This window comes from Triticum aestivum, chromosome 6A (assembly GCF_018294505.1).
Source record: "Triticum aestivum cultivar Chinese Spring chromosome 6A, IWGSC CS RefSeq v2.1, whole genome shotgun sequence".
Taxonomy (NCBI): domain Eukaryota; kingdom Viridiplantae; phylum Streptophyta; class Magnoliopsida; order Poales; family Poaceae; genus Triticum; species Triticum aestivum.
Genome location: NC_057809.1, coordinates 513,648,309 through 513,673,541, shown reverse-complemented (window position 1 = coordinate 513,673,541; position 25,233 = coordinate 513,648,309). Strand labels below are relative to the sequence as shown.

The 25,233-nt window shown below is 55.2% G+C and overlaps 1 protein-coding gene across 1 annotated transcript; it reads right to left on the bottom strand.

The window, feature by feature from the left end:
* Window positions 1-19,045: 19,045 nt before the first annotated feature.
* On the bottom strand, window positions 19,046-21,630 carry LOC123130867 (putative F-box/LRR-repeat protein 23). Its single transcript, XM_044550658.1, has 2 exons — window positions 21,248-21,630; window positions 19,046-19,709 (listed from the first exon to the last, which is right to left on the bottom strand). The coding sequence occupies exons 1-2, from the start codon at window positions 21,628-21,630 to the stop codon at window positions 19,298-19,300; spliced, it is 795 nt and encodes a 264-aa protein (XP_044406593.1). The 3' UTR covers window positions 19,046-19,297.
* Between the last annotated feature and the right edge of the window lie 3,603 nt (window positions 21,631-25,233).

Sequence of the window (25,233 nt, the reverse complement as noted above, 5' to 3'; positions counted from 1 at the left end):
CGGTCCGCGCTCCGGCGCCCGCGGCCACCCCGCTCAGCTCCTGGTCGTGCTCCGGCACCACCGACCGCACCCTCGACCCCGGCCCTCCCTCTCTCTCCGCTCGCGCCCGCACCCGCCGTCGCGCCCTGGCGCCCTGCTGCTTCCCCCCTAGGCGTTTCCCCTCCGGTGGCCGCCCGGCCATGCCCCGGTCCTCCTCGCCCGCCGATTTGGGCGAATGCCCAGTCGGGCGCCGCAACGCCCAACCCGCTAGCCCCCGGGCCACTGACTAGGGGGCCCCGCCCCATAACGTTTTTTTTAAAAGAATTTAAAAAAATGTTAAATGAATAAATAGATAATAATTAAAATAATTAAAATGTTAATTAATTAATTAATTAAGTAATTAATTAAGTTAATTAATCCTGATTAGATTAACCTAATCACTAATTAGATTAACTAATCTGTAATTAAACTAAACAGAGAATGACAGGTGGGTCCCACTGGACCCGCATGTCAGGTTGACCAAGTCAACCCTGTTGACTGCTGACGTCAGCATGACATCATGCTGATGTCATAAATCCATTTTCGAATTAAATTAAATAATTAATTAAATTTCAGAAATTAATAAAATCTTTAGAAAATCATATCTTTTAATCCGTAACTCGGATTAAAATATTTTCAACATGAAAGTTGCTCAGAACGACGAGACGAATCCGGATACGCAGTCCGTTCGTCCGCCACACACCCCTAACCTATCGAACTCGCAACTTTCCCCCTCCGGCTCCTCTGCCCGAAAACACGAAACATCGGGAATACTTCCCCGGATGTTTTCCCCCCTTCACCGGTATCACCTACTACCGCGTTAGGGCACACCGAACACCGCGTATTGCCTTGATATATTTTGTGGTGCTTTGTTTGCTCTGTATTCATTATTTCTTCCCCCTCTTCTCTCCGGTAGACTACGAGACCGACGCTGCTGCTGACCAGTTCGACTACGGAGTTGACGACCTCTCTCTCTTGCCAGAGCAACCAGGCAAGCCCCCCCTTTGATCACCAGATATCGCCTACTCTTCTCTATACTGCTTGCATTAGAGTAGTGTAGCATGTTACTGCTTTCCGTTAATCCTATTCTGATGCATAGCCTGTCATTGCTGCTACAGTCATTGATACCTTACCCGCAATCCTAAATGCTTAGTATAGGATGCTAGTGTTCCATCAGTGACCCTACACTCTTGTCCGTCTGCCATGCTATACTACTGGGCTGTGATCACTTCGGGAGGTGATCACGGGCATATACTATATACTTTACACTGTTACATTACTGGTGATACTGTTTGGAGATGGGGGCTGAAGGGGCAGGTGGCTCCATCCAGGTAGTGGTGGGCCTGAGTTCCCGACGGCCCCCGACTGTTACTTTGTGGCAGAGCGACAGGGCAGGTTGAGACCACCTAGGAGACAGGTGGGCCTGGCCTTGTTCGGCGTTCGCGGATACTTAACACGCTTAACGAGATCTTGGTATTTGATCTGAGTCTGGCTACGAGCCTATACGCACTAACCATCTACGTGGGAGTAGTTATGGGTATCCCGACGTCGTGGTATCAGCCGAAGCACTTCAGACGTCAGCGACGGAGCGGCGCGCGCCGAATTGGACTGGAACGCCACTAGGCTAGGTCTGCTTTCGGCCGCGTACGCAACGTGCAGGTGTGCTATGGGCGATGGGCCCAGACCCCTGTGCGCTTAGGTTTAGACCGGCGTGCTGGCCTCTCTGTTGAGCCTAGGTGGGGCTGCGACGTGTTGATCTTCCGCGGCCGGGCATGACCCAGGAAAGTGTGTCCGGCCAAATGGGATCAAGCGTGTTGGGTTATGTGGTGCACCCCTGCAGGGAAGTTAATCTATTCGAATAGCCGTGATCTTCGGTAACAGGACGACTTGGAGTTGTACCTTGACCTTATGACAACTAGAACTGGATACTTAATAAAACACACCCTTCCAAGTTCCACAGACAACCCGGTGATCGCTTTTCTACAGGGCGACGAGGAGAGGATCGCCGGGTAGGATTATGCTATGCGATGCTACTGGAGATGCTACTTGGATTTGCTACTTGGAGATGCTACTTGGAGGACTTCGATCTACTCTCTTCTACTTGATGCAAGACGGAGGCTGCCAGAAGCGTAGTCTTCGATAGGACTAGCTATCCCCCTCTTATTCTGGCATTCTACAGTTCAGTCCACTGATATGGCCTCCTTACACATATATCCATGCATATGTAGTGTAGTTCCTTGCTTGCGAGTACTTTGGATGAGTACTCACGGTTGCTTTCTCCCCCCTTTTTCCCCCTTTCCTTTCTTTCTGGTTGTCGCAACCAGATGCTGGAGTCCAGGAGCCAGACGCCACCGTCGACGATGACCCCTACTACACCGGAGGCGCCTACTACTACGTGCAGCCCGCTGACGACGACCAGGAGTAGTTAGGAGTATCCCAGGCAGGAGGCCTGCGCCTCTTTCGATCTGTATCCCAGTTTGTGCTAGCCTTCTTATGGCAACTTGTTTAACTTATGTCTGTACTCAGATATTGTTGCTTCCGCTGACTCGTCTATGATCGAGCACTTGTATTCGAGCCCTCGAGGCCCCTGGCTTGTATTATGATGCTTGTATGACTTATTTATGTTTTAGAGTTGTGTTGTGATATCTTCCCGTGAGTCCCTGATCTTGATCGTACACATTTGCGTGCATGATTAGTGTACGATTGAATCGGGGGCGTCACACTGGGCCGGCCACGGCAGCGCGGGGGAGCCCACCGGGAACGGCAGTAGCGGCTGCCCGCTGTAGGCACGCGCGCCCTGGGACGGCCACGACAGCATGGGGGGCCTGCTTGGAACGGCAGCAGCGGCTGCCCGCTGTAGGCAGGCGCGCCCTGGGAAGGCCATGGCAGCATGGGGTGGACGTAGGCGGCGATCAGCGCAGCCGGTGGAGGTGCGTACGACCCAGCCATATACTGGTGGTACTGGTTGAGGTGGAGCCCTTGGACGGCCGTCACGAGATCCCGCAGCGTGCTGGTCATCTGTTCCGACGTGAAGACGGCGGTCATCGCGACGCGGACGTGATGGGTGCCGGCGGCGATGAGGAGCCCGCGGTGGTGACCGGGCCCGATAGCGTGGAGGCCCCGGCTGTGGTCATCGGGGCAGACGTCGTCGGCGTGGTGGTCATTGGCGCGGAGGTTGAGACGGGCAGCGGCGGTGATAGTGTTGACGAAGACATGATCGGACCCAAGTCTCTGGATACCAAATTGGTAGGAGCTTGTACCCTACCAGGCCTGGGCCATAGGTTGTAGGGAAGGAGGGGGAAGGGCGAGGGCTGGTGCGCGGCGGCCGGCGGCATGGCACCGTCCTTGCGATGGGAGCAGCGACGGAGAAAGCAGGAGGTGGCTAGGGTTTAGATCTCCGGGCTCCCTAAGGGAAGCCGAGCAAATATTGATTGTTTCTTACTTGATTAGATTGATACATCTCCTATCCTTATATAGAGCGGTTTACTTAACTCCTAAGAAAACGATCCTAATACGATAAAATAATTGGGCTAAGCCCCTAACTAAGATACTTGGGCCATAACCCATTGGGCTAAGCCCCTAAGTCGGTCATAACATGATGATTACTCGTGTATAGCCTTGGTTTGGACATTCCCTGCTCAAGAGGGGACCTCATCTGACCACATGTAAAGCCGGCCCATAGTTAGTCTTTGGGCGGAGTGAAAGAAGGGTGGAGAATCTCGAACGAGGAAAAGTATCCATTCAAAAGAATTGACCAATGAGTGTAGTTCTGGAAGGCTCTATCGGCGATCTCCATGGGCGCCTGATGCATATAGATAGCTGGATCAGATGGGATTCGGTCGTGTGAACTCATATTTCTGGTCATGCGGCTTGAAGAGGGAGTGACGCGAAGCTTCGCTGTCTGTTGCCATCATGGGACATGTTGGTGTTTCGATTTCCATGGTGAAGATTCTGGCGGAGAATGTCATGGCAGCTGAGGTTCGAGGTCTAGTAATGGCAGATTGAGTCTATGAGGCGATGAGGACTTCGCTTGGTGTTTCCTGACTTGTAGCAGCGACATCGGCAAGCGGGGGCGACAACACAAGAAGAGTACATAGTCTTATCTTTTAGGGTGAAAATCCAAGGTCTGGCCTTAAATGGTTGTGCTTGGCAATGACCTTGTTGAAGGCATTGTTTTGAGAGCGCGGACTTTCTCCTAAGATCTATAATTGGACAGCGACGATGCTTGTAGATGACATTTGGGAGGTGAGGCTACATTTCTAGGGCAGAGACAACATGGAAAGAAACTTCTCTCTTTCAGACATCATATTTCTGAATTTGATTGCATTTACTAATCACTGAAGGGTATGGGTCAGATGACTACATGTATTATGTGAAGTATTGTGGGATGGGTTATTACTTTTGGATAGTGAGGCAGTAGAGGAAATGATTGACCACTCTGATGTGACAGTTTTGAATATCATAGTTGCCAAGGCTAATGAAGATTGAGTTGAAGAATTTAATGGGGGTAACAATATTTATGCAAAACAGGTACCAATAGGCAGCCTAGTGGGGGGGCTGTTTTTGTGTTAACTCTATCTAAAGATGGTGTTGTTCACCCTTTGGAAGCAAGTCTGGACACACAACAAAGTCAATTGAACACTGCAGAAGTTGATGTTGAAGGCGCGGTTGCTGTTGAAGAAGAAGGCAATGATGATGATGATGATGATGATGGGGATGGTTGTGAAGAAGATGAGATGAAGAAATCATCTTCAGACTTTGAGATTGATAGGGGTGATTAACAACATCATATGCGACGCCAAACTTTGGACCACTACAGACGTGAAGAAGCTAGGGACGATTGTATTGCACGATTAAGCATTCATGTGCATATGTGGGTTCTATGTAAAGCTCTATCTTGTCCTAAATTAATAGATGATGCAAATATTTTGCCTCTGTTTCGAAAAAAAGAAAGTTGGGCAAACACACCGTGTTTTTCTTGCATCCTCTATTGTTTCATGCAAACTGAAGTGAAACATCACCGACCTCTTTTATTGCTCTAAGCTCTATACACTCCGTGAAATTTAAAATTGAAACTACATAGAATTTGTATCTAGAAACTAAAAAATATATTCAAACTTTATGTAGAGAGGTGAACCACAAATAGAATCATGGCCAAATCAGAGCACTAAAGTATTGGACATCAGTGAGTGCAACATCTGGCCAGGTCGGGCGCTTCCATCAAAACATTCAAATGTTCCTTAGGTTCTCCAATACTCAAACTCGCTCTCCTCGGCACCACTAAAGAAGCGAGAATGATCAGAGTCCTCAGAGTCACAAGACTCCACATTGAAAAATTGACAGTCTGGCTCGTCATCATGGTCGCAATAGCACCAATACCTATCCCTATCCCATGGACGATAACAACTACAAACAGTGATGCTAGGCTCGAAATACTCAGAATCAATGGTGAAGTCATCATGGATGTCAGACCAAGGACACACCCAGTTATCCATTGGCGCAAATGGATACAATTTCTTCTTCTTAACACGGGCGCACTTCGCTCACATACTGCTGTCCATGATTGTCGGGTGGTAGGTGCGACATATGCCAACGGGTGGCTTATCATTGTGGGAGCCAGTAAGACATCGTCGGTGCCTGGAAGCGGGATAAGGCGAAGACATGCACGCCGGTGGATCTTACCCAGCTTCGGGGCTCTCCGTGGAGATAACACCCCTGCTGCTGCTTTGCAGGGTCTCCGCATGATCACTAGATGAACAAGTAGCTACGCAATGCTCCTTGAGCTGTTTTGTGGGAGGAGGAAGAAGGGCACGGCTAGCCTGCTTCTTCTCCTTGTGTGATGTCTAGGACTAGCTGGGGGTCCAACCCTTTGCATGGGTGCCCCGGGGGGTTTATATAGGCCTACCCCCCGGGGGTACAATGGTAATCCGACTGGGCACGGGGCCCAGCCATCTGTGACCGCGCTCGTCGGCTTCTGCGCCGACTGCTGGGGCCCGCCGGCTGGTGGGTCCCGCCGGCTACCAACTCCTTGGTAACAGGCAGGCCCCACTGCCAAGGGTCTTGTCGATGGCTGGTTGCTGTTGCCTCATCTTGATGACGAGGGCTTCGTCGAGGTAAGCGTGGCTACAGTGCCGCCGTCCGGCGGGCGATTACCGTAGCCTTACCGCATCTTGTCTCCTTAATGGGGCGTCTTCTTCGAGGGGGGGAAGCGAGCCGGCTGCGGGGAGCCGGCCCCGTCTCGGGCTGACTAGGGAAGGCCAGGCTGCCTTCAGGTGTCTCTCTGCCCGAAGGGTCCCACCGCCTGCGGGCCGTACTGGTAGCCCGTCGTGGATGACATCAGGGTCAACATGGCAACAGTGCTGCGCCGGACGGGTCATGGCCACTCCGTACGGTGCACTGTGCCAGGCGTGCTCCGAGATTCGGGGGTGGTAGGCTTTACTGTAGCCACGCCCTGTCTCATCACCGCTAGGTGGATGCAAACTTTGAGGGTACGGTCTCGACCGCTTTATGGGAGCCGGCCTCCTGGAGTCGACCTCCTTATGGCCGGCTTCTTGGAGTCGGCATCTTGGAGCCGACTTCTTCGAGTCGGCCTCCCATGGTTTTCTTCATGAGGGGAAAAGTCGGGCCGCCTTCTTCAAGTCGGCCTGGGTGGCAGCCAGCAAGGGGGAGGCGGCTCCATGTCTTGGATTCTTGGGAGCCGGACGGGCTCGTGGTTTTTTTTAGAAGGGCCAGGGGAAGCCGGCTAGGCTACCCATGGCTATTTACTCCGACAGTAGTCCCCGAAGCTGATCGAGCTCCGAGGCAAGCAGGGGGACGAGAAGCTTGGTCAGCTTCCCATCCTGAAGAGCCGGCTTTGCGGGCGTATGCTGACTTCAGAGAGCCCCGCGTCTTGTAGGCGGGAGGAGGGGGGGACCTGCGTGCTGACCACGGGCCCTCCCGCGGCCACGTGGCAGCAAGATCCGGTGAGCGCACGCGCGTGACGGGACGCCGCCGCAGGCCCGGGCCCGCCACTCGCGAGCCTTGGTCCGGGCGCGGATCTTCCGTGGCCCACAGGGGCCGCTCGCCTTCTCGAGGCAGCTTTGTCTCGCCGTTAAGGCTCAATAATCGCGGGACATGGGGAGTGGGCACGATCGATCCCCACGCTTCCCCACGCCGCGCCTCCTCGGCTCCGCCACACGAGCCTATAAGTAGGGGGAGGAGGGAGAGCGACAAAGGTTCGCACGCTCTCTCTCACTCCGCCCCTCCTAATCCTCGTTTCTTCCTCTTGTTGCCGCCGCAGCCTCCCGTCTCAGCGCCGCCATTTCTCCACATCGCCTCGCTCCCATGGCGTTGTCAAGCTCGTGGGACGGCTCCAACGTCCATGAAGACCATGTGGAGTTCCTCCGCCAGACTCGGCGCCTGCCCGGCGCCAACCTCGTGCAGGTCCGCCTGGCGCCGGAGACGGAGATCTCGCCGGCGCCGGAGGAGGGCGAGCGGGTCGTCTTCCGCTTGCACTGCATGTGCGGCTTCGGCCTTCCGGCGAGCGGATTTCTGTGCTCCTTCCTCGAGTTCTACAACCTCCAGCCGCATCACCTCATGCCCAATGCGGTGATGCTGCTGTCGGCCTTCGTCTTCCTCTGTGAAGGCTTCTTGGGGCTGCTCCCCACGCTGGAGCTCTGGGGAGAGTTCTTTCAGAGCAAACTCGGCACCGTCGTCGCCGGCGTGCCCGCACCCTGCAGGGCCTTCATCGCCATGAGGAGGGCGAGCAAGAACAATCCGTTCCCGTCCATCCCCCTAATCCAGTCGGTGAAGGTCTGGCAAAAATAGTACTTCTACGTGAGGAACATCGCCGAGCAAGGAGACTACATCAACCTGCCGGCTTATGTAGCCGGCCCGCCGGCTGGGAGGCAGCCCTCGTGGGGTTTCCGCTCCCGGTCACTGTCTCCGACCGGGAACGCCGCCGTCTCCCGGCTTCGGGTGATGATCCAGTTGGAAGGCCTGCGCGGGGCCGACTTGGTGGCCGCCTTCGTGGAGCGCCGGATTCTTCCCCTCCAAAGCCGGCCCCATATGTTGTGTCAGATGAGCGGCCGCTTCGACCCAAGCCGGCTGAGCACATGGGAAATGCCCCATGCGGAGGTGGCGCTCATGGTTAATTACATCGCCAACTACAAGCTCGCCGGGGACTGGCAATACGGCAAGGCGCCGTATTCTCGCGCCAATCCTCCGCCCGTGGTAAGCTTCTCTCTCTATCTTCTTTTTGTCGTCAGCCGGCTTCGTGACGGCCGACTTCTGACCAGTCGGTTCTTTTGAGCAGAACCCTCTTCTTCCGCCGCCGGCCGGGGCGGCAGGGATTGAACGCCAGTATGCCCCCGACCGCACGGTGGACGACGTTGATGACCCGGACTTGGGGGCGGCCGCCATGGAAGACGCCGTCGTGGGGGACAACACCGAGCCTGGAGGCTCAAGGTTCACCGCGAGCTTCGAGGACTGGCCGGACGATGCTGAAGCTGAAGTCGCCCCGCGTCGCCAGCCGGCGGCCGACTGTCAGGGCGCGGGCTCGTCCATCGCACCGGCCGCCGGCGGCGCGCAGAAGCGCCGGGCCGCTTCAGGCCTCTTCGGCAGTCGGCCGAAGAAGTCCAAGCCCTCCACCGCGGCGACAAAACGAGACGAGGCGGCCGCGAAGGCGGCCCGCTTCCGCAAGGCGGTGAAGCGGCCTTAGGCGGTTTCAGTGTAAGTCGCTGATTGCCTGGTCGCATGCCCTTCATCATTCTCTTTCTCTTCGAATATTCTTCTTAACTTTTTCTCGCTTGCTGGACAGGGCGCCGCTTTCCCTTGAGCGGGGTCCGGGCGGCTCCGTCGTGGGGCCGGCTGGAGGGTCTTCGAGCTCCCGCCGCGTGGACCCCCGCGCCGATCTCAGGGAGGCCACAGAGCGGAACGCCCGTGAAGCGCGGGAGGAGCGCGAGGCGGCGGAGAAGGCGGCCGCCCAGGCGGCGAGAGAGCAGGCCGACGCGGTAGCCAAGGCCCAGACGGAGGCGGCTACCGCGGAGACGGAGGCGGAAAGCTCGCGCAACCAGGCTCCGTTGCTCGCCATTCCTCTCCGAGCCGTAGCCCCCGACACCCCATTGCCCTTGGCGGAGGAGATCGTCCAAGACCCGTCGCTGGTGGAGAGGGGGGAGGACCCCGTGGTCTTCGCGAGGAGAGCGTCGCCAGCAGCGCCAACCGGAGCGGGCCAAGGCGGCCAATCCTCAGCGGCGCCAGAGGGGCCGACCGGAGGTGAGCCAGAGAACAGAGCCGGCCTCGAGGTGCAGCCGGCGACGAGCCGGCGCGCAGGGGGAGGCGCCGCTTCGCCGGAGTTGCGCCAAGTCACGGGCGCAGGCCAGTCGGCGGAAGATCTGGAGGCGGCCAGCACTGCCACGTCCGAGTGGACTCCCAGCGGGGGGACTGGCGAGCTGAATGTGGCGGCTCAAGGGGTCCGGAGCCGGCTGCAAGCTCAGGCCGCCCTGCTGCAACAGTTCACCCAGGAGTTCCTGACGACGCGAGCCACCATCCGGGTAAGTCCTTCATTCTTGGCTGCTTTTGATTTCTTGATTTCTTCCATGGGGGCGCGTTAGCGCACCCACTGGGTGTAGTCCACGAGATTCGGGCCGACTGCTGCGCAGTCGGGTCGGATCTTTCTCGACGGCTACCTTACTTTGCTTTTTGTCTGAACTTTCAGGAATATCACAACCTCCGTGCTGCCGCCTTCAACTCCCAGGCTCGGGAGTTGAGCCAGAGGACCGACGACCTGGCCGACAGCCGAAGTAAGTACTTGATCTTGTTTGTCTCATGTGGGGGCGCGTCAGCGCACCCACTGGGTGTAGTCCCCGAGATTCGGGCCGACTGCCGTGCAGTCGGGTCAGATCTTTCTTGACGACTCTTTCCTTATTGATTTTTTCTTTTTCTTTGTCTTCAGGGGCCAACGCCGACTTGAGGAAGGAGCTCGGCGAAGTGAAGGCCGCCCTTCACACCAAGGAGGCTGAGTACGCCGCCTTGGTCCAGGAACGGGATCGCCTAGACAAGAAGCTGGCCGACCAAGAGGAGGGCCACAAGGCGGCCCTGCAGGCGGCGCAGGATAGCGAAGCCGCCTTGAAGGCGGAGTATGAGATCGAGGCGGCGAGCTGGTCTGAGACCCGGCGAGCCCTGGATGAAGGCTTTGGCCGGATCGAGGATTTGATCGACGGTAAGCCGCCTTCCTCGCCCCTCTCCTGCCCCTTGCCGCCTGGGTTTTTGGCTTATCTTGAGCTACTGCTTGTTTTTTGGTGCAGACTACTTCCCCGGCTACTCTGCCTTCGCCGCCCAAAGCATTGAGGCCCATCACGAGGCGCGTCATCAGGCGGGGGCCAACATCGCGCCGGATGCAAACCGGACACTTGAGGAGCAGCTCCTGGCTGTCCAGGCGCGGTTGCAGCCGGCTCATCGGATGCTTCGCCGGCTCCAACGTGCCGGGGCGCAAGTGTTGGCCGCCCTCTGGCCCGGCGAGACGATCCCCCGCACCCCAAGCCGAACCGCCGACTGGCTGGAGGTCGCAGTTGGTCGCTTTGAGGCTTGGAAGACGTCGGCGGACCGCCTCGGAGCCGGGCGGGCGTTGGAGTTCGTTCGGGCTTGGTACCCAGGGCTGAGCCTGGACCAGCTGCGCACTTGGCGGATGGAGGCCGACGCGGAGCTGGAGGAGGTGAGGCCGGCTATCGCCCAGCGAGCTTCGACGATCGCCGAGTGCACCGACATCAGCGTTTTCGCACCCGAAATCGATGATGACGGTGTTGCTCAGCCGGAGGAGTGGTTCGGGCTGAACCCGGCTGTGGGCGAGGACTCGGCGGAGGAGATTGCCTCCAGCGACGAGGGCGAGGATGACGAAGAGGAGGATGGCGAAGACGTCAAGCCGGCTGGTGGAACAATCGGCCGACCTCAGGCCGACCGTGCCTCCAGCAACGAGGCGCGTGGAAGCGCGCCCTCTGCGGGAGGCGGCGACCAAGCCGAAGTTCGCCAGCCGGCCGCTCCTTCAGCCGGCACGACCGTCTCCGCCAACCAGTCCGGCTCGTCGGCCACTCCGCCAGCTTGACCTGCCGTCTTTATCTTTCCTGCTTGTTGTCTTTTGAACAATCTTCATTAAGTTTTCGCAGTTCCACCCACTGGGGGTGTGTCCAAACTATGTTGAATGCTGGCCTCTCGGAGGTCTTTTATGTAAATATTATTATGTGCATGTTTGGTTTCCATTCGCGTATGCTTTTTATCCTTAGGCCTTTTCCTTTGCCGCCTTCCCTCTTTGGGGAGGCAAGTACTTGAGCTTTCTTGGATTGAAGTGAAGTGAATGGAAACCGGCCGGCCGGCTACTCTGGTAGCCAGTCGGCGGTGGGAGAAAAAACCGGCTTTCGTTGTATTAGTCCGTTAGTCCCTAGCCGTTTTTCGTGTGGGCGCCCGTTCCTGCCTTTAACTCTTGCCAGCTGGACAGCCGGTTCTTTGAACTGCGACTTTTGGCAAGAGAAGGCTTGGGAGCCGGCACACTACTTGTCTGACTGCGGGTAGGACTTCTAATATAACTCCAGTCGGCCAGTCCCCGAGCTGACTAGTCGAACCCGGTGCCGGACGGAACAAGTAAATGAAATGACATGGTCATAAGCATGATACTTTTCATTCATAAATAAGGGATGGCAGTCCCCGAGCCCTCCTCGGGGGGCCTATTGTCTTGTACTTAATACAAAAGTTAGCGTGATACATACTGCCTTTCAACTGTAAAATCTTCAAAGGAGGTTGGCGTTCCATGGTCGTTCCGACTCCTTGCCGGAGTCGTCTCTCTTGCGTGCCTTCGGCTTCTGTGCGTCGATCAGGAAGTAGGAGTCGTTGCCTAGAGCTCTGCTGATGACGAAGGGGCCTTCCCAAGGGGCTGAGAGCTTGTGTTGGCCGGCTGTTCGCTGGATCAGCCGGAGCACAAGATCGCCTTCTTGGAAAGATCTTGGCCTGACCTTCCGGCTGTGGTAGCGGTGCAAACCCTGCTGGTAGATGGCATACCGGCTGAGGGCTAACAGCCGGCTCTCTTCCAGCAGGTCAACACCGTCTTCTCGTGCTTCCTTGGCCTCCGCTTCCGTGTACATGGTTACTCGAGGCGAGTCGAACTCGATGTCAGTTGGGATGACCGCCTCGGCACCATATACAAGGAAGAAAGGGGTGAAGCCAGTTGACTTGTTTGGTGTAGTGTGCAGACTCCAGAGGACAGCCGGCAGCTCATCGAGCCAACAGCCGGCTAAGTGCTCCAGAGGTACGACCAGTCGAGGCTTGATGCCGGAGAGGATGAGGCCATTGGCTCGCTCGACCTGGCCGTTTGACTGCGGGTGGGCAACGGATGCTAAGTCCAGTCAGATACCTTGGGCTGCGCAGAAACGTGCCAAGGCTCCTTTGGCAAAATTCGTGCCATTATCGGTGATGATGCTGTGTGGCACGCCGTACCGAGTTGTTATGTCTGCGATGAATGTCACAGCAGTCGGCCCATTCAGCTTCTTAATCGGCTTTGCCTCAATCCACTTGGTGAATTTGTCCACGGCGACGAGAAAATGCGTCATGCCGCCGCGCGCTGTCTTGAATGGGCCCACCATGTCCAATCCCCAAAGGCGAAGGGCCAAGTGAGGGGAATGGTCTTGAGTGCCGAAGCCGGCATGTGTTGCTTGGAGCTGAAGAGTTGGCATCCCTTGCAATGCTTGACTAATTCTTTGGCGTCCTCCAAAGCAGTCGGCCAGAAGAAACCATGGCGGAAGGCTTTGGCGACAAGTGATCTTGAGGCCGCATGGTGGCCGCATTCTCCTTGGTGAATGTCTCTGAGGATTGCAATGCCCTTATCTTGCTCGACGCACCGTTGGAGGATTCCAGTGACACTGCGCTTGACCAGTTCTTTGTTGACGATTGTGTATGCTCCGGCTCGACGTTGGACTTGTCTTGCTTCTGTTTCGTCGGCCGGCAGGTCTTGGTTTACTAGGAAGTTGAGGATGGACTGTGCCCATGATGGAGCCGCGACTTCTTCTACTGCCAAAGTGGCTACCGCCACCAGGGTGGGCGGGCTGGGTGGTGAGATGCTGGAGTCGGTCGCCGGCTGTTGTGCTGGTGCAGTCCCCGAGCCGGGTGTGGCAGTCCCCGAGCCGGTTGCCGAAGTCCCCGGGCCGGCTGCGGGAGCCTCGGGGTCGCCTGCTAGGTTCTTCGAGCCGGACCCGGCCGCATTGGGGTCAGGCGGCATGAAGATGGAGTCGGACTCTGGAGACGGCTTGATGGACGGCTTGAGGAGGCGTTGTAGAGTGATGCCGGTTGGAATTGCTTGCCGAGTGGAGCCTATTCGAGCCAGGGCATCGGCTGGCTCGTTGTCGGCTTGCGGTACGTGGAGGAACTCGCATCCTTCAAAGTATCCGCTGAGTTGTTGAACCAGGAAGCGGTAGCTCGCCATGTTTGCGTCCTTGGCATCCCAGTCGCCGGATGATTGCTGGACCACCAAGTCTGAGTCGCCATAGCATAGGATCCGGCGAATGTCGAGTTCTTTGGCAAGCCGGAGCCCGTGTATGAGCGCCTCGTACTCGGCCACGTTGTTGGAGGCGGCAAAGTGGATTTGTAGCGTGTATCTGAGCTTGTCGCCTTTGGGAGAGGTAAGGACGACGCCGGCTCCCAAGCCGGTGCGCATCTTGGACCCGTCGAAGTGCATGCGCCAATGGGTGGAGTTGGGAGCCGGCGGCAGGTACTGGGTCTCGGCCCAGTCGACGAGGAAGTCGGCCAGTGCTTGGGACTTGATGGCGGTGCGGGGCTGGTAGAAGATTGTGTAAGGGGCCAGCTCGATGGCCCATTTCGCCACCCGTCCGGATGCATCCTGGCTGCCTATGATCTCGGCCAGCGGGGCGGTGCATACGACCATGACGGGATGCTCTTGAAAGTAGGGCTTCAGCTTCTTGGCGGTGAAGTACACGCCGTAACACATCTTCTGGTAGTGCGGGTAGTTCTGCTTTGAGGCGGACAGCACCTCGCTCAAATAATACACCGGCCTTTGGACCGGCTGGGCTCGGTCTTGTTCTGGGCGTTGGACTATGATGACGGTGCTGACCACCCGGCTGGTTGCGGCAATGTAAAGGAGCATGGGCTCTTTCTCAGTCGGCGCCGCGAGGACAGGCGGCGTGGCCAGCATCTTCTTCAGCTCGTGAAAAGCTTGGTCGGCCTGGTCGTTCCATTCGAAGTGAGTGCTCTTCTTCATGAGGCGGTAGAGGGGGAGAGCTTTCTCTCCGAGCCGGCTGATGAAGCGGTTCAAGGAGGCCAAGCACCCGGTGAACTTCTGAATGTCTCGAAGCTTGGTGGGGATCGCCATTCTCTCGATGGCCTTGATCTTCACCGGGTTGCATTCGATGCCGCGTTCGAAGACCAGGAAGCCTAGGAGCTGGCCGGCTGGCACTCCGAACACGCATTTCTCGGGGTTGAGCTTGATTTGAAATCGGCGCAGGATCTCAAACGTTTCCTTGAGGTCTCCCAGCAAGGTGTCGCGCTTCTCCGTCTTCACCACGATGTCGTCCACGTAAACATGAGCGTTTCTGCCGAGTTGCTTGAGGAGGCACTTCTGCATGCAACGCTGAAAAGTGGCACCGGCATTTCTCAAGCTGAATGTCATAGTCAGGTAGCAGAAGGCTCCAAATGGCGTGATGAAGGTGGTCTTCAGGCGGTCGTCCGGATCCAGCTTTATCTGGTGATATTCGGAGTAAGCATCCAAGAAACTCAACAGCTCGCATCCGGCTGTGGAGTCTATCACTTGGTCAATCCTTGGCAGGGCAAAAGGATCTTTGGGACAAGCCTTGTTGAGGATCGTGTAGTCTATACACATGCGCCACTTGTTATTCTTCTTTAGCACAAGGACCGGGTTGGCAAGCCATTCTGGAAAGAAAACTTCCATAATGAAGCCGGCTGCCAGAAGCCGGGCTATCTCCTCTCCCACAATCCTGCGCTTCTCCTCCGACAGTCGGTGGAGGGGTTGTTTGACTGGCTTTGCGTCTTCTCGAACATGTAGTTTGTGCTCGGCGAATTTCCTCGGAACACCCGGCATGTCCTTGGGGGACCATGCAAAGATGTCCCGATTCTCACGGAGGAAATCGGCGAGCTCGCCTTCCTATTTGCTGTTCAGGCTTGCCCCGATGACGGCGAACCTCTCTGGATGCTCGGGGTCAAGAGGCACCTTCTTCGTCTCCTTGGCCGGCTGGAAAGACCCTTGAGCATCATGCTCCTTCGGATCGGGGGACACGGCCGACTGCTTGCCGGCTATGGCCACGACTCGGTCCAACATCTTCTTTTCTTCGGCAATCACAAGGGACTCGGCCAGCCGGCTGCTGGCTGCTGCGCACTCAGAGGACTTCTTGTAATCGCCGGCTATGGTGATGACGCCTTTGGTGCTTGGTATCTTCATCTTGAGGTATGCATAGTGGGGAACTGCCATGAATTTGGCCAAGGCAGGTCGGCCAAGCAATGCATGGTAAGGGCTCTCCAGGTCCACCACTTCAAACCAGATCGCTTCCCGGCGGAAATGCTCCTTGTCCCCAAAAAGTACATCGATCTTGATCTTGCCAATGGGGGCGCAGGATAAGCCGGGTACGATGCCATGAAACACTGTCCGAGTAGGCATGAGCTGCTTCGTCTTGACGTTTAGCTTCTCCAGGGTGTCATGATACAGGATGTTGATGCTGCTCCCGCCGTCTATCAACACACGGGAGAAGCGGACGGCGCGTCTGTCCGTCGCAAGGGTGGCTTCCAGGACCAAAGCATAAGAGCCAGGAGACGGCATCACCTCTGGATGGTCGGCCCGGCTCCAGCTGATGGGCTTTTCTGACCAATGCATGTGTCCGGCGGGGTTGGTAGCGACCACACTAACTTCCTGGCTTGTAAAGATGATGTAGGTTGCTTGCTCGTCAGGGAACTCGTCATGCACGGCTCCGACCGCGGGCCGAGCTGCCGGAGGCGGCGGAGGCGGAGGCGGCGGGCCGGCAGGCGGAGGCGCCGCGAGCCCCTCGCCTTTGGAGATTCGGGTGAGCCAATGGCACTTCCGGGTTGTGTGGTTGGACGGCTTCGCGCCGCTATGGAACTTGCACGGGGCGTCGAGAGTTTGCTCGTAGGAGAAAGCCGGCTGCCAAGCCGGCCGGCCGCCCTTGGGTTTCTTGGGGGCGGGCCGCCCTTCAGGCGGCACGTCTTCAACTTTGGCCACCTGCCGACTGGCGGGAGGCGGCGCGGGGCCCTTGCGCTTGTGGTCGTTCGAGTGGGGGCATCGGCCGGAATCCCCAGCCGGCGTCTTGGGCGCCAGGTTGAGTACCTTTCCGGACGCGTCCACCTGAAGCTCGGTCTTCATCAGGAATCGGCGGTGGCGTACTTGTCCGCTATGTCCAGAAGCTCATCGAGGGTAGCCGGCTCGTCGCAGAGGAGCTTGTGCTTGAGGAGGGTGCCTTCTCGGCATCCGGCTGTAAAGTACTTGATGGCTTGCACCTCGTGCACCCCCTCGCAAGAATTGCGGAGCTCGGCCCAACGCGTGAGGTAGTCACGAGTGGACTCGGCGGGGCCTTGTACGCACAAGGAGAGCTGTCTGGGCTTGGGAGCCCGCTTGTAGGTGCTGGTGAAGTTGCGGATGAAAGCTTCGGTGAAATCTAGCCAGCTGTTGATGCTGAGAGGCTTGAGGCTGTTGAGCCAGGTCCGCGCCGTGCCTTGCAGCATGAGGGGCACGTACTTCACGGCAACGCGCCGGTTGCCGTTGGCTATGCTAACCGCGGTGGAGTAGTCGATTAGCCAATCCTCCGGCTTCACGGAGCCGTTGTACTTGGGTGTGTCTCTTGGGAGCGAGAACCCTTTGGGGAAGGGCTCGTCGCGGATGCGGGGGTCGAAACAAGGCGGGCCGACATCGTCTTCTTCTTCCAACCCCAGGGATCGCGCCAGGCGGTCGATCCGATGGCGGGCATCGTTCTCGCCGACTCCTTCGCGGCGACCTAGTCGGCCGCTGAGTGTAGGGTGCGCCACTGGCGGCGGGGTGGGATATCTCTCTCCATGGGGTCGAGGCGGAGGCGGGTTGCCCCGCCATTCCATGGCTCGGGGATGGCCGTCCGCGTCTCGCTCGATGGAGATTCGGGTCCGGCTTCGGCTGGCAGCCGGCTCTTTCTCGCGTCGCGCGCGAGTGTTGCTCGTAGCCGGCGTCCGGGACGTCGCGCCGTGATCTCGGCGCGGGGGAGGGCTTCCCGCGCGGGCGTCTGCTTCATGTCGCTGCGCGGCTGCGTCAATCAGTTGCTGGATGCGCCGGGTCATGTGGGGGAGGTCTTCGGCCTCCAAGCCGTCCAACTCGTCTACGGCCGCCTGGGCGGCACGCAAGTTCTCGAGCGGAGTGGCATAGACCGGGCGGTCGACTCCCAGCGTGTCGGCGATGACGGCGCCGCGTTGCTTGACAAGGCCGGCCCGGCTTGGCCCGCCCGGGGCCGACGTGCCGAAGGCGGCGCGGTCAGCTTCGCGCTGGTAGGCCTCTGTGAGGCGTCTCACGGAAGCCAGCCTCCGGCCCTCTGCAGGAGGGCGAGGCGGCATGCCTCCAGTGCTTCGTCGTCGGCGTTAGCCGGGAGTGGGGCGGACAAGTCATGGGCCACCACGTGCGGGATGTCGTGGGCGCTTTCGCCGGCCGGGCCGCCGTGGCCGATGACCATCACTTCGGTGGTGACAGCATCGCAGCCGTCGGCTCGAGGAAGCAGGTCGTTGTAGATCGTGACGTTGGTGGGGAAGGTGTCGTAGGAGGCCGTGTCGGAGTCGACAGGCATCGGGTCGGTGGAGCCAACCGACTCCAGGTCCGCAGCGGGCTCGCTGGAGACATGGAGCTGACCGAGAAGGTTGGCGAGGTGGTCGGTGCCCGCATCGGAGGCGAGCTCGTCGGAGATGAGGGTTTCGTCGAGGAGATCGGCGAGGCTGCTCGCCGTGCAGATGCTGGTGACGCCTTGCAGCGCGTCATGGCAAGCGCCATCGGGCGTGCTGGGCTGGCTACGCTCGCTGGGGAGGAAGAGGGTTCCCGTCCAGAACAGGTCTCCGGACGACGGTGCACCTGGCGCCACGGTGGGCGCCAAATGTCGGGTGGTAGGTGCGACATATGCCAACGGGTGGCTTATCATTGTGGGAGCCAGTAAGACATCGCCGGTGCCTGGAAGTGGGATAAGGCGAAGACATGCACGTCGGCGGATCTTACCCAGCTTCGGGGCTCTCCGTGGAGATAACACCCCTACTACTGCTCTGCGGGGTCTCCGCATGATCACTAGATGAACAAGTAGCTACACAATGCTCCTTGAGCTGTTTTGTGGGAGGAGGAAGAAGGGCACGGCTAGCCTGCTTCTTCTCCTTGTTTGGTGTCTAGGACTAGCTGGGGGTCCAACCCTTTGCATGGGTGCCCCGGGGGGTTTATATAGGCCTACCCCCGGGGGTACAATGGTAATCCGACTGGACGCAGGGCCCAGCCGTCTGTGACCGCGCTCGCCGGCTTCTGCGCCGACTGCTGGGGCCCGCCGGCTGGTGGGTCCCGCCGGCTACCAACTCCTTGGCAACAGGCAGGCCCCACTGCCAAGGGTCTTGTCGATGGCTGGTTGCTGTTGCCTCATCTTGATGACGAGGGCTTCGTCGAGGTAAGCGTGGCTACAGTGCCGCCGTCCGGCGGGCGATTACCGTAGCCTTACCGCGTCTTGTCTCCTTAATGGGGCGTCTTCTTCGAGGGGGGAAGCGAGCCGGCTGCGGGGAGCCGGCCCCGTCTCGGGCCGACTAGGGAAGGCCAGGCTGCCTTCGGGTGTCTCTCTGCCCGAAGGGGCCCACCGCCCGCGGGCCGTACTGGTAGCCCGTCGTGGATGACATCAGGGTCAACATGGCAACAGTGCCGCGCCGGACGGGTCATGGCCACTCCGTACGGCGCACTGTGCCAGGCGTGCTCCGGGATTCGGGGGTGGCAGGCTTAACTGTAGCCACGCCCCGTCTCATCGCCGCTAGGTGGATGCAAACTTTGAGGGTACGGTCTCGACCGCTTTATGGGAGCCGGCCTCCTGAAGTCGGCCTCCTCATGGCCGGCTTCTTGGAGTCGGCATCTTGGAGCCGGCTTCTTCGAGTCGGCCTCCCATGGTTTTCTTCATTAGGGGAAAAGTCGGGCCACCTTCTTCAAGCCGGCCTGGGTGGCAGCCAGCAAGGGGGATGCGGCTCCATGTCTTGGATTCTTGGGAGCCGGACGGGCTCGTGATTTTTTCAGAAGGGCCAGGGGAAGCCGGCTAGGCTACCCATGGCTATTTACTCCGACAATGATGATGTTGTTGCAATACCGTATGTCAAGGTACTCCAGATGAGGGCATCCATCAATGATGGTTGTCAATCCTTGGTTGTCGAGGCCACCGTGGAAAAGCTTCAGGGAGCGTAACTCATGCATCTTCGCAATTGCTAAGGCTTCACTGTTATCAGTAGGGTATTCAAGCCAGATATATTGCGAATATCCTCTATCTTTGACATGTTTTAAGTGCTTCAGTTGTGGACAAGCCATGGCAACAAGGTCAAAGACCCCGGTGTCATGTGTCTCACATTCCCAAAGCTCGAGCTCCTCCAACAAAGGGAATTTCATTATTGCCTTTGCAAATGTTTCACTACTTACATCACAATGCTTGATAAGATGAAGACTCTTCAATAAGGGTGCCCTGCAAGGATAACACATGATCTTAGTGGCTCATAACATGTATTTTCCACCTGTTCAAAAAATCTCTCATTTTGGTTATTCACAAAAGAGAGAAGAGAAACATTCAGACGGGAAAATATAACACTTTATCACCGCTACAAAATTTCATTTGTGTAATGTTCATTCTTAGGAAGTACAACAAGCCTTGATACACACCCTTTTTGAGTATGCAAGATAGTTTTATGTTGTAATTGTTGTTGAAGTTAGATGGGCTTTAGGCCCATATACCAAATATTTCCAGAATAAATCTTGGAGGTCCATGTGGGGTTTCATGTTTGTCTAAAAAAATGTGGGGTTTCATGTCATGCCGGAAAGTTTAGTACCACCACAGAAGTGAAGGAGAGTTGAGATTAACATATGAGGAACCCCATATCCTATTGGAGCATGAAAAGAGAAGTGTTACATGTACGCTCATCCTCTGGCGCCCACTTCGCTCTCGCCAAATGTATGTTGTTTGTGTATTTTATTTTCACCGGTTGAAAGTGGATAATTAACATACACATTATGGACAACTGTATCTGAACCTCTCAGATCGTGGGTGGTTACCGACTCGGTTGTGGGCCTAGCCCCTCATCTCCCTACTCGACTGTCTACATATTGGAGGCATTGGCAACCCTAACCATTACCTAACCAGATCACATATGTTCTACCTCCTCGCACACCAAATCATCGTCGTTCCTTTTGCTCTTGCTTGCTTTTGATGACTCCATCCCGACGACCGTGTGCACAGTTGTTTGGGAAAGAAGCCTTCGAAGCCCTATCCTTTGTAATCCTGCACCGGAAAAACAAGGTTTTTCGGGAAGAGTCTCGGCGCGGTTGCTTGCTACTGTTCATCTTTGTCCACTAATTGGATTACGTCCTCGACCTTCCCAACATCGCCAGGGATGGCATGAGCGATGCGACGAAGAAGGGTGCCAATGCCAACGTTGCGGCTGCTGTTGCGGACCCTACTTTTCCGATTGAAGGGTATAATATGTTATCCATTTTTTATTGATTCATGTGTTAGCCGCACTTGATGTTATTATAGATTTACGTAAAGTGTACTTACTACACGCTCACATGTTTATAGCTCTCAATATGAGATTGATTTCATTGGTGTTGTCATCGTGATTTATTTATGAATTAAATTAATCCAAAAATTGCTAATTTATCCAAAGTTCTTTCTCATAATTCACTACTGTAATGTGCGATAAGATTAGCGGCATTCAGTCTTTTTTGTACGTAGTTTCTTATTTTAGGGAAAGCTGAGTCCAATCTGTATACCAACTAAAAATTGTTCCAACCCACATTTAATTACTTTGTTCAGCAGTTATGCCCCTATTTTTTCCCATATAGTTATGCCCCTACTTTCTGCAAATTCTTCTAGCTCGCTATGACACATGATTTAAAACCATAAAATCTAGTTGTGCCTGTAAGAAAATTATATAGACATTAGGAGAATTATGTATCAGATTCCTAGAGTGCAGGTGCGAGGTTGGAGATGACGAACAGGAATATTACCGGTCAGCCAGGAAGAGGAGTTCGTTGTCGACGTCGTGCTGGCCGAAGAACTCTCGGCACTGCCCGGCGCTGAACCAAATGGAGAGCTGCGCCATATTTTTGAGGCTGACCGTCTCCCGGAAGCACAGGGAGCGGCCGCGCATGTCGATCCGGCGCCACAGCTCGGGCTCGCACACGGCGTCGTGCCAGGAGCGGCACACCCTGGCCGGGCCGCCGAACATGAGCTCGACGTCGTCCAGCTTGTGGAGGACGTAGAGCATCACGTCCAGGGGCAGCGCTGCCCAGTTCCTCCTCTTGGATCGTCGCCTTCGTCGGCCGCTCAGCCTCCGCCTCCCGCACCCGGGAGCCGCCGTCGGCGGCGGCGGAGGCGGTAGCAATGGCATCGCGATGTGGATGTGGCGTTAACCTCCCAAAGACTTGGTTTTATGGATCGAGATCGCAACGGTAGTACGTAGCCAAGTCTGTGCGCTTCTCACGGGATCTATTTCTTTTCTTTCCTTTTTTAATTCAATTATTTATAAGTATTAAAGTCCACCTTTTATGTTAATATAAGTATTAAAGTCCTTTCTGAAATTAAAACTGGTGTCCTTCTAAAGAAGATGTCCGTGCATTTGCTATGGACCAAAAATTACATTTAGCTTTTTTCCTTGGAAAAAATACATTTAGCTTTTTTTAGAAACAAAAAATACATTTAGCTGTCATCTTATATTTGTTTCGAGGAAGCTTTAGATCTATTCATCAAGCCATAGAGGTACAAAAAACACATAAAAAAGAATACATGCTTGGGAAGAGGATACTCGTGCATAGTGTAAAGAGCCTGCAGCAGGCAGTGACAGTGACGGGAGCACGATCCGCCACCGGATTCCTCATCACGCCAAGGCGGCGGCTGCTCGAACCGATAGGTGCTGAGCAGCCATGCCGTCGAGCATTGTCCCCGCTCCTCCTTGTCCATCAGACGCCCCATCACGGTGTGGCCTAAGGTGGTGGACGGCGAGTAGGGTTTGGGTGGGTGGCCGAGAATGGGGAGTGACAACCTATTTGGTAACCTTTCGGAAGGAAAAGGGGATCTTGTACGAGGGAGTTATTCGAGGGATTAGGCATGTGAAACATTTTTTTTACTCTCATTCCCTGGTATATGATGGAAATTAGTTTGGGATAAAGGTCTACCCACGAATTAACAGAGTCCCACATGGGAAGAAATTGATGGGAAACGACATCCTTAACTCCCATTCCCATTCCCCTTCTCACAAACTTCCATTCCCTCTAAACAATCAGTGGACTTTTATTCTCTTTACCCTTCAACTCTCATTCCCCATCTTTAATTCCCACGAAACAAACACATTGTGAGAGTTAGAGAGAGGAGCCCATGTTAGGAGGAGGGGGGTAGCGCACAATCTGGATTGTCCGCTACCCCCCCCCCCCCATTTGGGATTGGATTAGAGTATATCGTGAAGAAAATATGCCCTAGAGGCAATAATAAATATGTTATTTATATTTCCTTATATCATGATAAATGTTTATTATTCATGCTATAATTGTATTAACCGGAAACTTAATACATGTGTGAATACATAGACAAACAGAGTGTCCTTAGTATGCCTCTACTTGACTATCTCGTTAATCAAAGATGGTTAAGTTTCCTAACCATAGACATGTGTTGTCATTTGATGAACGGGATCACATCATTAGAGAATGATGTGATGGACATGACCCATCTGTTAGCTTAGCATAAATGATCATTTAGTTTTATTGTTATTGCTTTCATCATGACTTATACATGTTCCTCTGACTATGAGATTATGCAACTCCCCAATACCGGAGGAACAACTTGTGTGCTAACGTCACAACGTATCTGAGTGATTATAAAGATGCTCTACAAGTGTCTTCGATGGTGTTTGTCGAGTTGGCATAGACCGAGATTATGATTTGTCACTCTATGTATCGGAGAGGTATCTCTGGGCCCTCTCGGTAATGCTCATCACTATAAGCCTTGCAAGCAATGTGACTAATGAGTTAGTTGCGGGATGATGCATTACAGAACGAGTAAAGAGACTTGCTTGTAACGAGATTGAACTAGGTATGATGATACCGACGATTGAATATCGGGCAAGTAACATACCGATGAGAAAGGGAACAATGTATGTTGTTATGCGATTTGACCGATAAAGATCTCAGTAGAATATGTAGGAACCAATATGAGCATCCAGGTTCCGTTATTGGTTATTGACCGGATATGTGTCTCGGTCATGTCTACATAGTTCTCGAACCCGTAGGGTCCACACGCTTAACGTTCGATGACGATTTGTATTATGAGTTATGTGATTTGATGTACCGAAGTTTGTTCGGAGTCCCGGATGAGATCACGGACATGACGAGGAGTCTCGAAATGGTCGAGAGGTAAAGATTCATATATTGGAAGGCTATATTCGGAGACCGGAAGTGTTTCGGGTGATACTGGGTCACCGGAAGGGGTTCCGGGCAACCCCCGGCAAAGATATGGGCTTAATGGGCCAAGTCGGGGAACACACCAGCCCAAAGGGGCTGGTGCGCCCCCTATAGGGCCAGCCACATGGGGAGAAAGGAAAAGGAAAGTATGAAGTAGGACTCCTTCTCCCTTCCCCTCCCCCCTCCTTCCTTTCCCCCTTGTCCAAATATGGTAAAAGGGGGCCGAATTTGACTAGGGGCCCAAGTAGGATTCCTCCTACTTGGGCGCACCCTAGTATACCTCCCTCCCTCTCCCTCCTTTATATACGTGGGGAGGGCACCCCTAGAACACACATCAATTGTTCCTAGCCGTGTGCGGCGCCCCCCTCCACAATTAACACCTCGGTCATATGGTCGTAGTGCTTAGGCGAAGCCCTATGCCGGTAACATCATCATCACCGTCACCACGCCGTCGTGCTGACGGAACTCACTCTCGACCTTAGCTGGATCAAGAGTACGAGGGACGTCACCGAGCTGAACGTGTGCAGATCGCGGAGGTGCTGTGCGTTCGGTACTTGATCGGTTGGACCGCGAAGACATTTGACTACATCAATCACGTTACTAAACGCCTCTGCTTTTGGTCTACGAGGGTACGTGGACACACTCTCCCCGCTCGTTGCTATGCTTCTCCTAGATAGATCTTGCGTGATTGTAGGAATTTTTTTGAAATACTACGTTCCCCAACATATCGAGCAGTCCAAATAGTTCGCCCTGAAAAGGGGAGCCCGTAAATGGCCTTTTCAAACCGGACATGTGGGGCAGGAATAGGGGAGACTGTTGGCTTAGCCTTATTTGACGTGTTTTGTGGTTCTTGGTGATACGTCTCCAACGTATCTATAATTTTTGATTGTTCCATGTTATTATATTATCTATTTTGGATGTTTAATGGGCTTTAATATGCACTTTTATCTTATTTTGGGACTAACCTATTAATCGAAGGCCCAGTGCAAATTGTTGTCTTTTGCCTATTTCAGTGTTTCGCAGAAAAGGAATATCAAACGGAACGAAACCTTCGCGAGGATCTTTCTTGGAACAAACGTCACCCGGGAGACTTGGAGTACAAGTCTGGAAGTCCGCGAAGCTTCCACGAGGCAGGGGGCATGCCCAGGGGGGTAGGCGCACCCCCCACCCTCGTGGGCCCCACGGAGCTCCACCGACCTACTTATTTCACCTATATATACTCTTATACCCTGGAAACATCCAGGGGAGCCACGAAACCACTCTTCCACCGCCGCAACCTTCTGTACCCGTGAGATCCCATCTGGGGACCTTTTCTGGCGATCTGCCGGAGGGGGATTCGATCACGGAGGGCTTCTACATCAACACCATAGCCTCTCTAATGATGTGTGAGTAGTTTACCACAGACCTTCGGGTCCATAGTTATTAGCTAGATGGATTTTTCTCTCTCTTTGGTTCTCAATACAAAGTTCTCCTCGCTGTTCTTGGAGATCTATTCGATATAAAACTTTTTGCGGTGTGTTTGCCGAGATCCGATGAATTGT

Bases quoted from the DNA above. Each gene is read 5' to 3' on its own strand.
- LOC123130867 (XM_044550658.1), bottom strand. From the start codon at position 21,630: ATGCCATTGCTACCGCCTCCGCCGCCGCCGACGGCGGCTCCCGGGTGC. The intron at 19,710-21,247 runs GTAATATTCCTG...TTATCCTTGCAG, and splicing joins CTCCTCTTCCTGGCTGACCG to GGCACCCTTATTGAAGAGTC.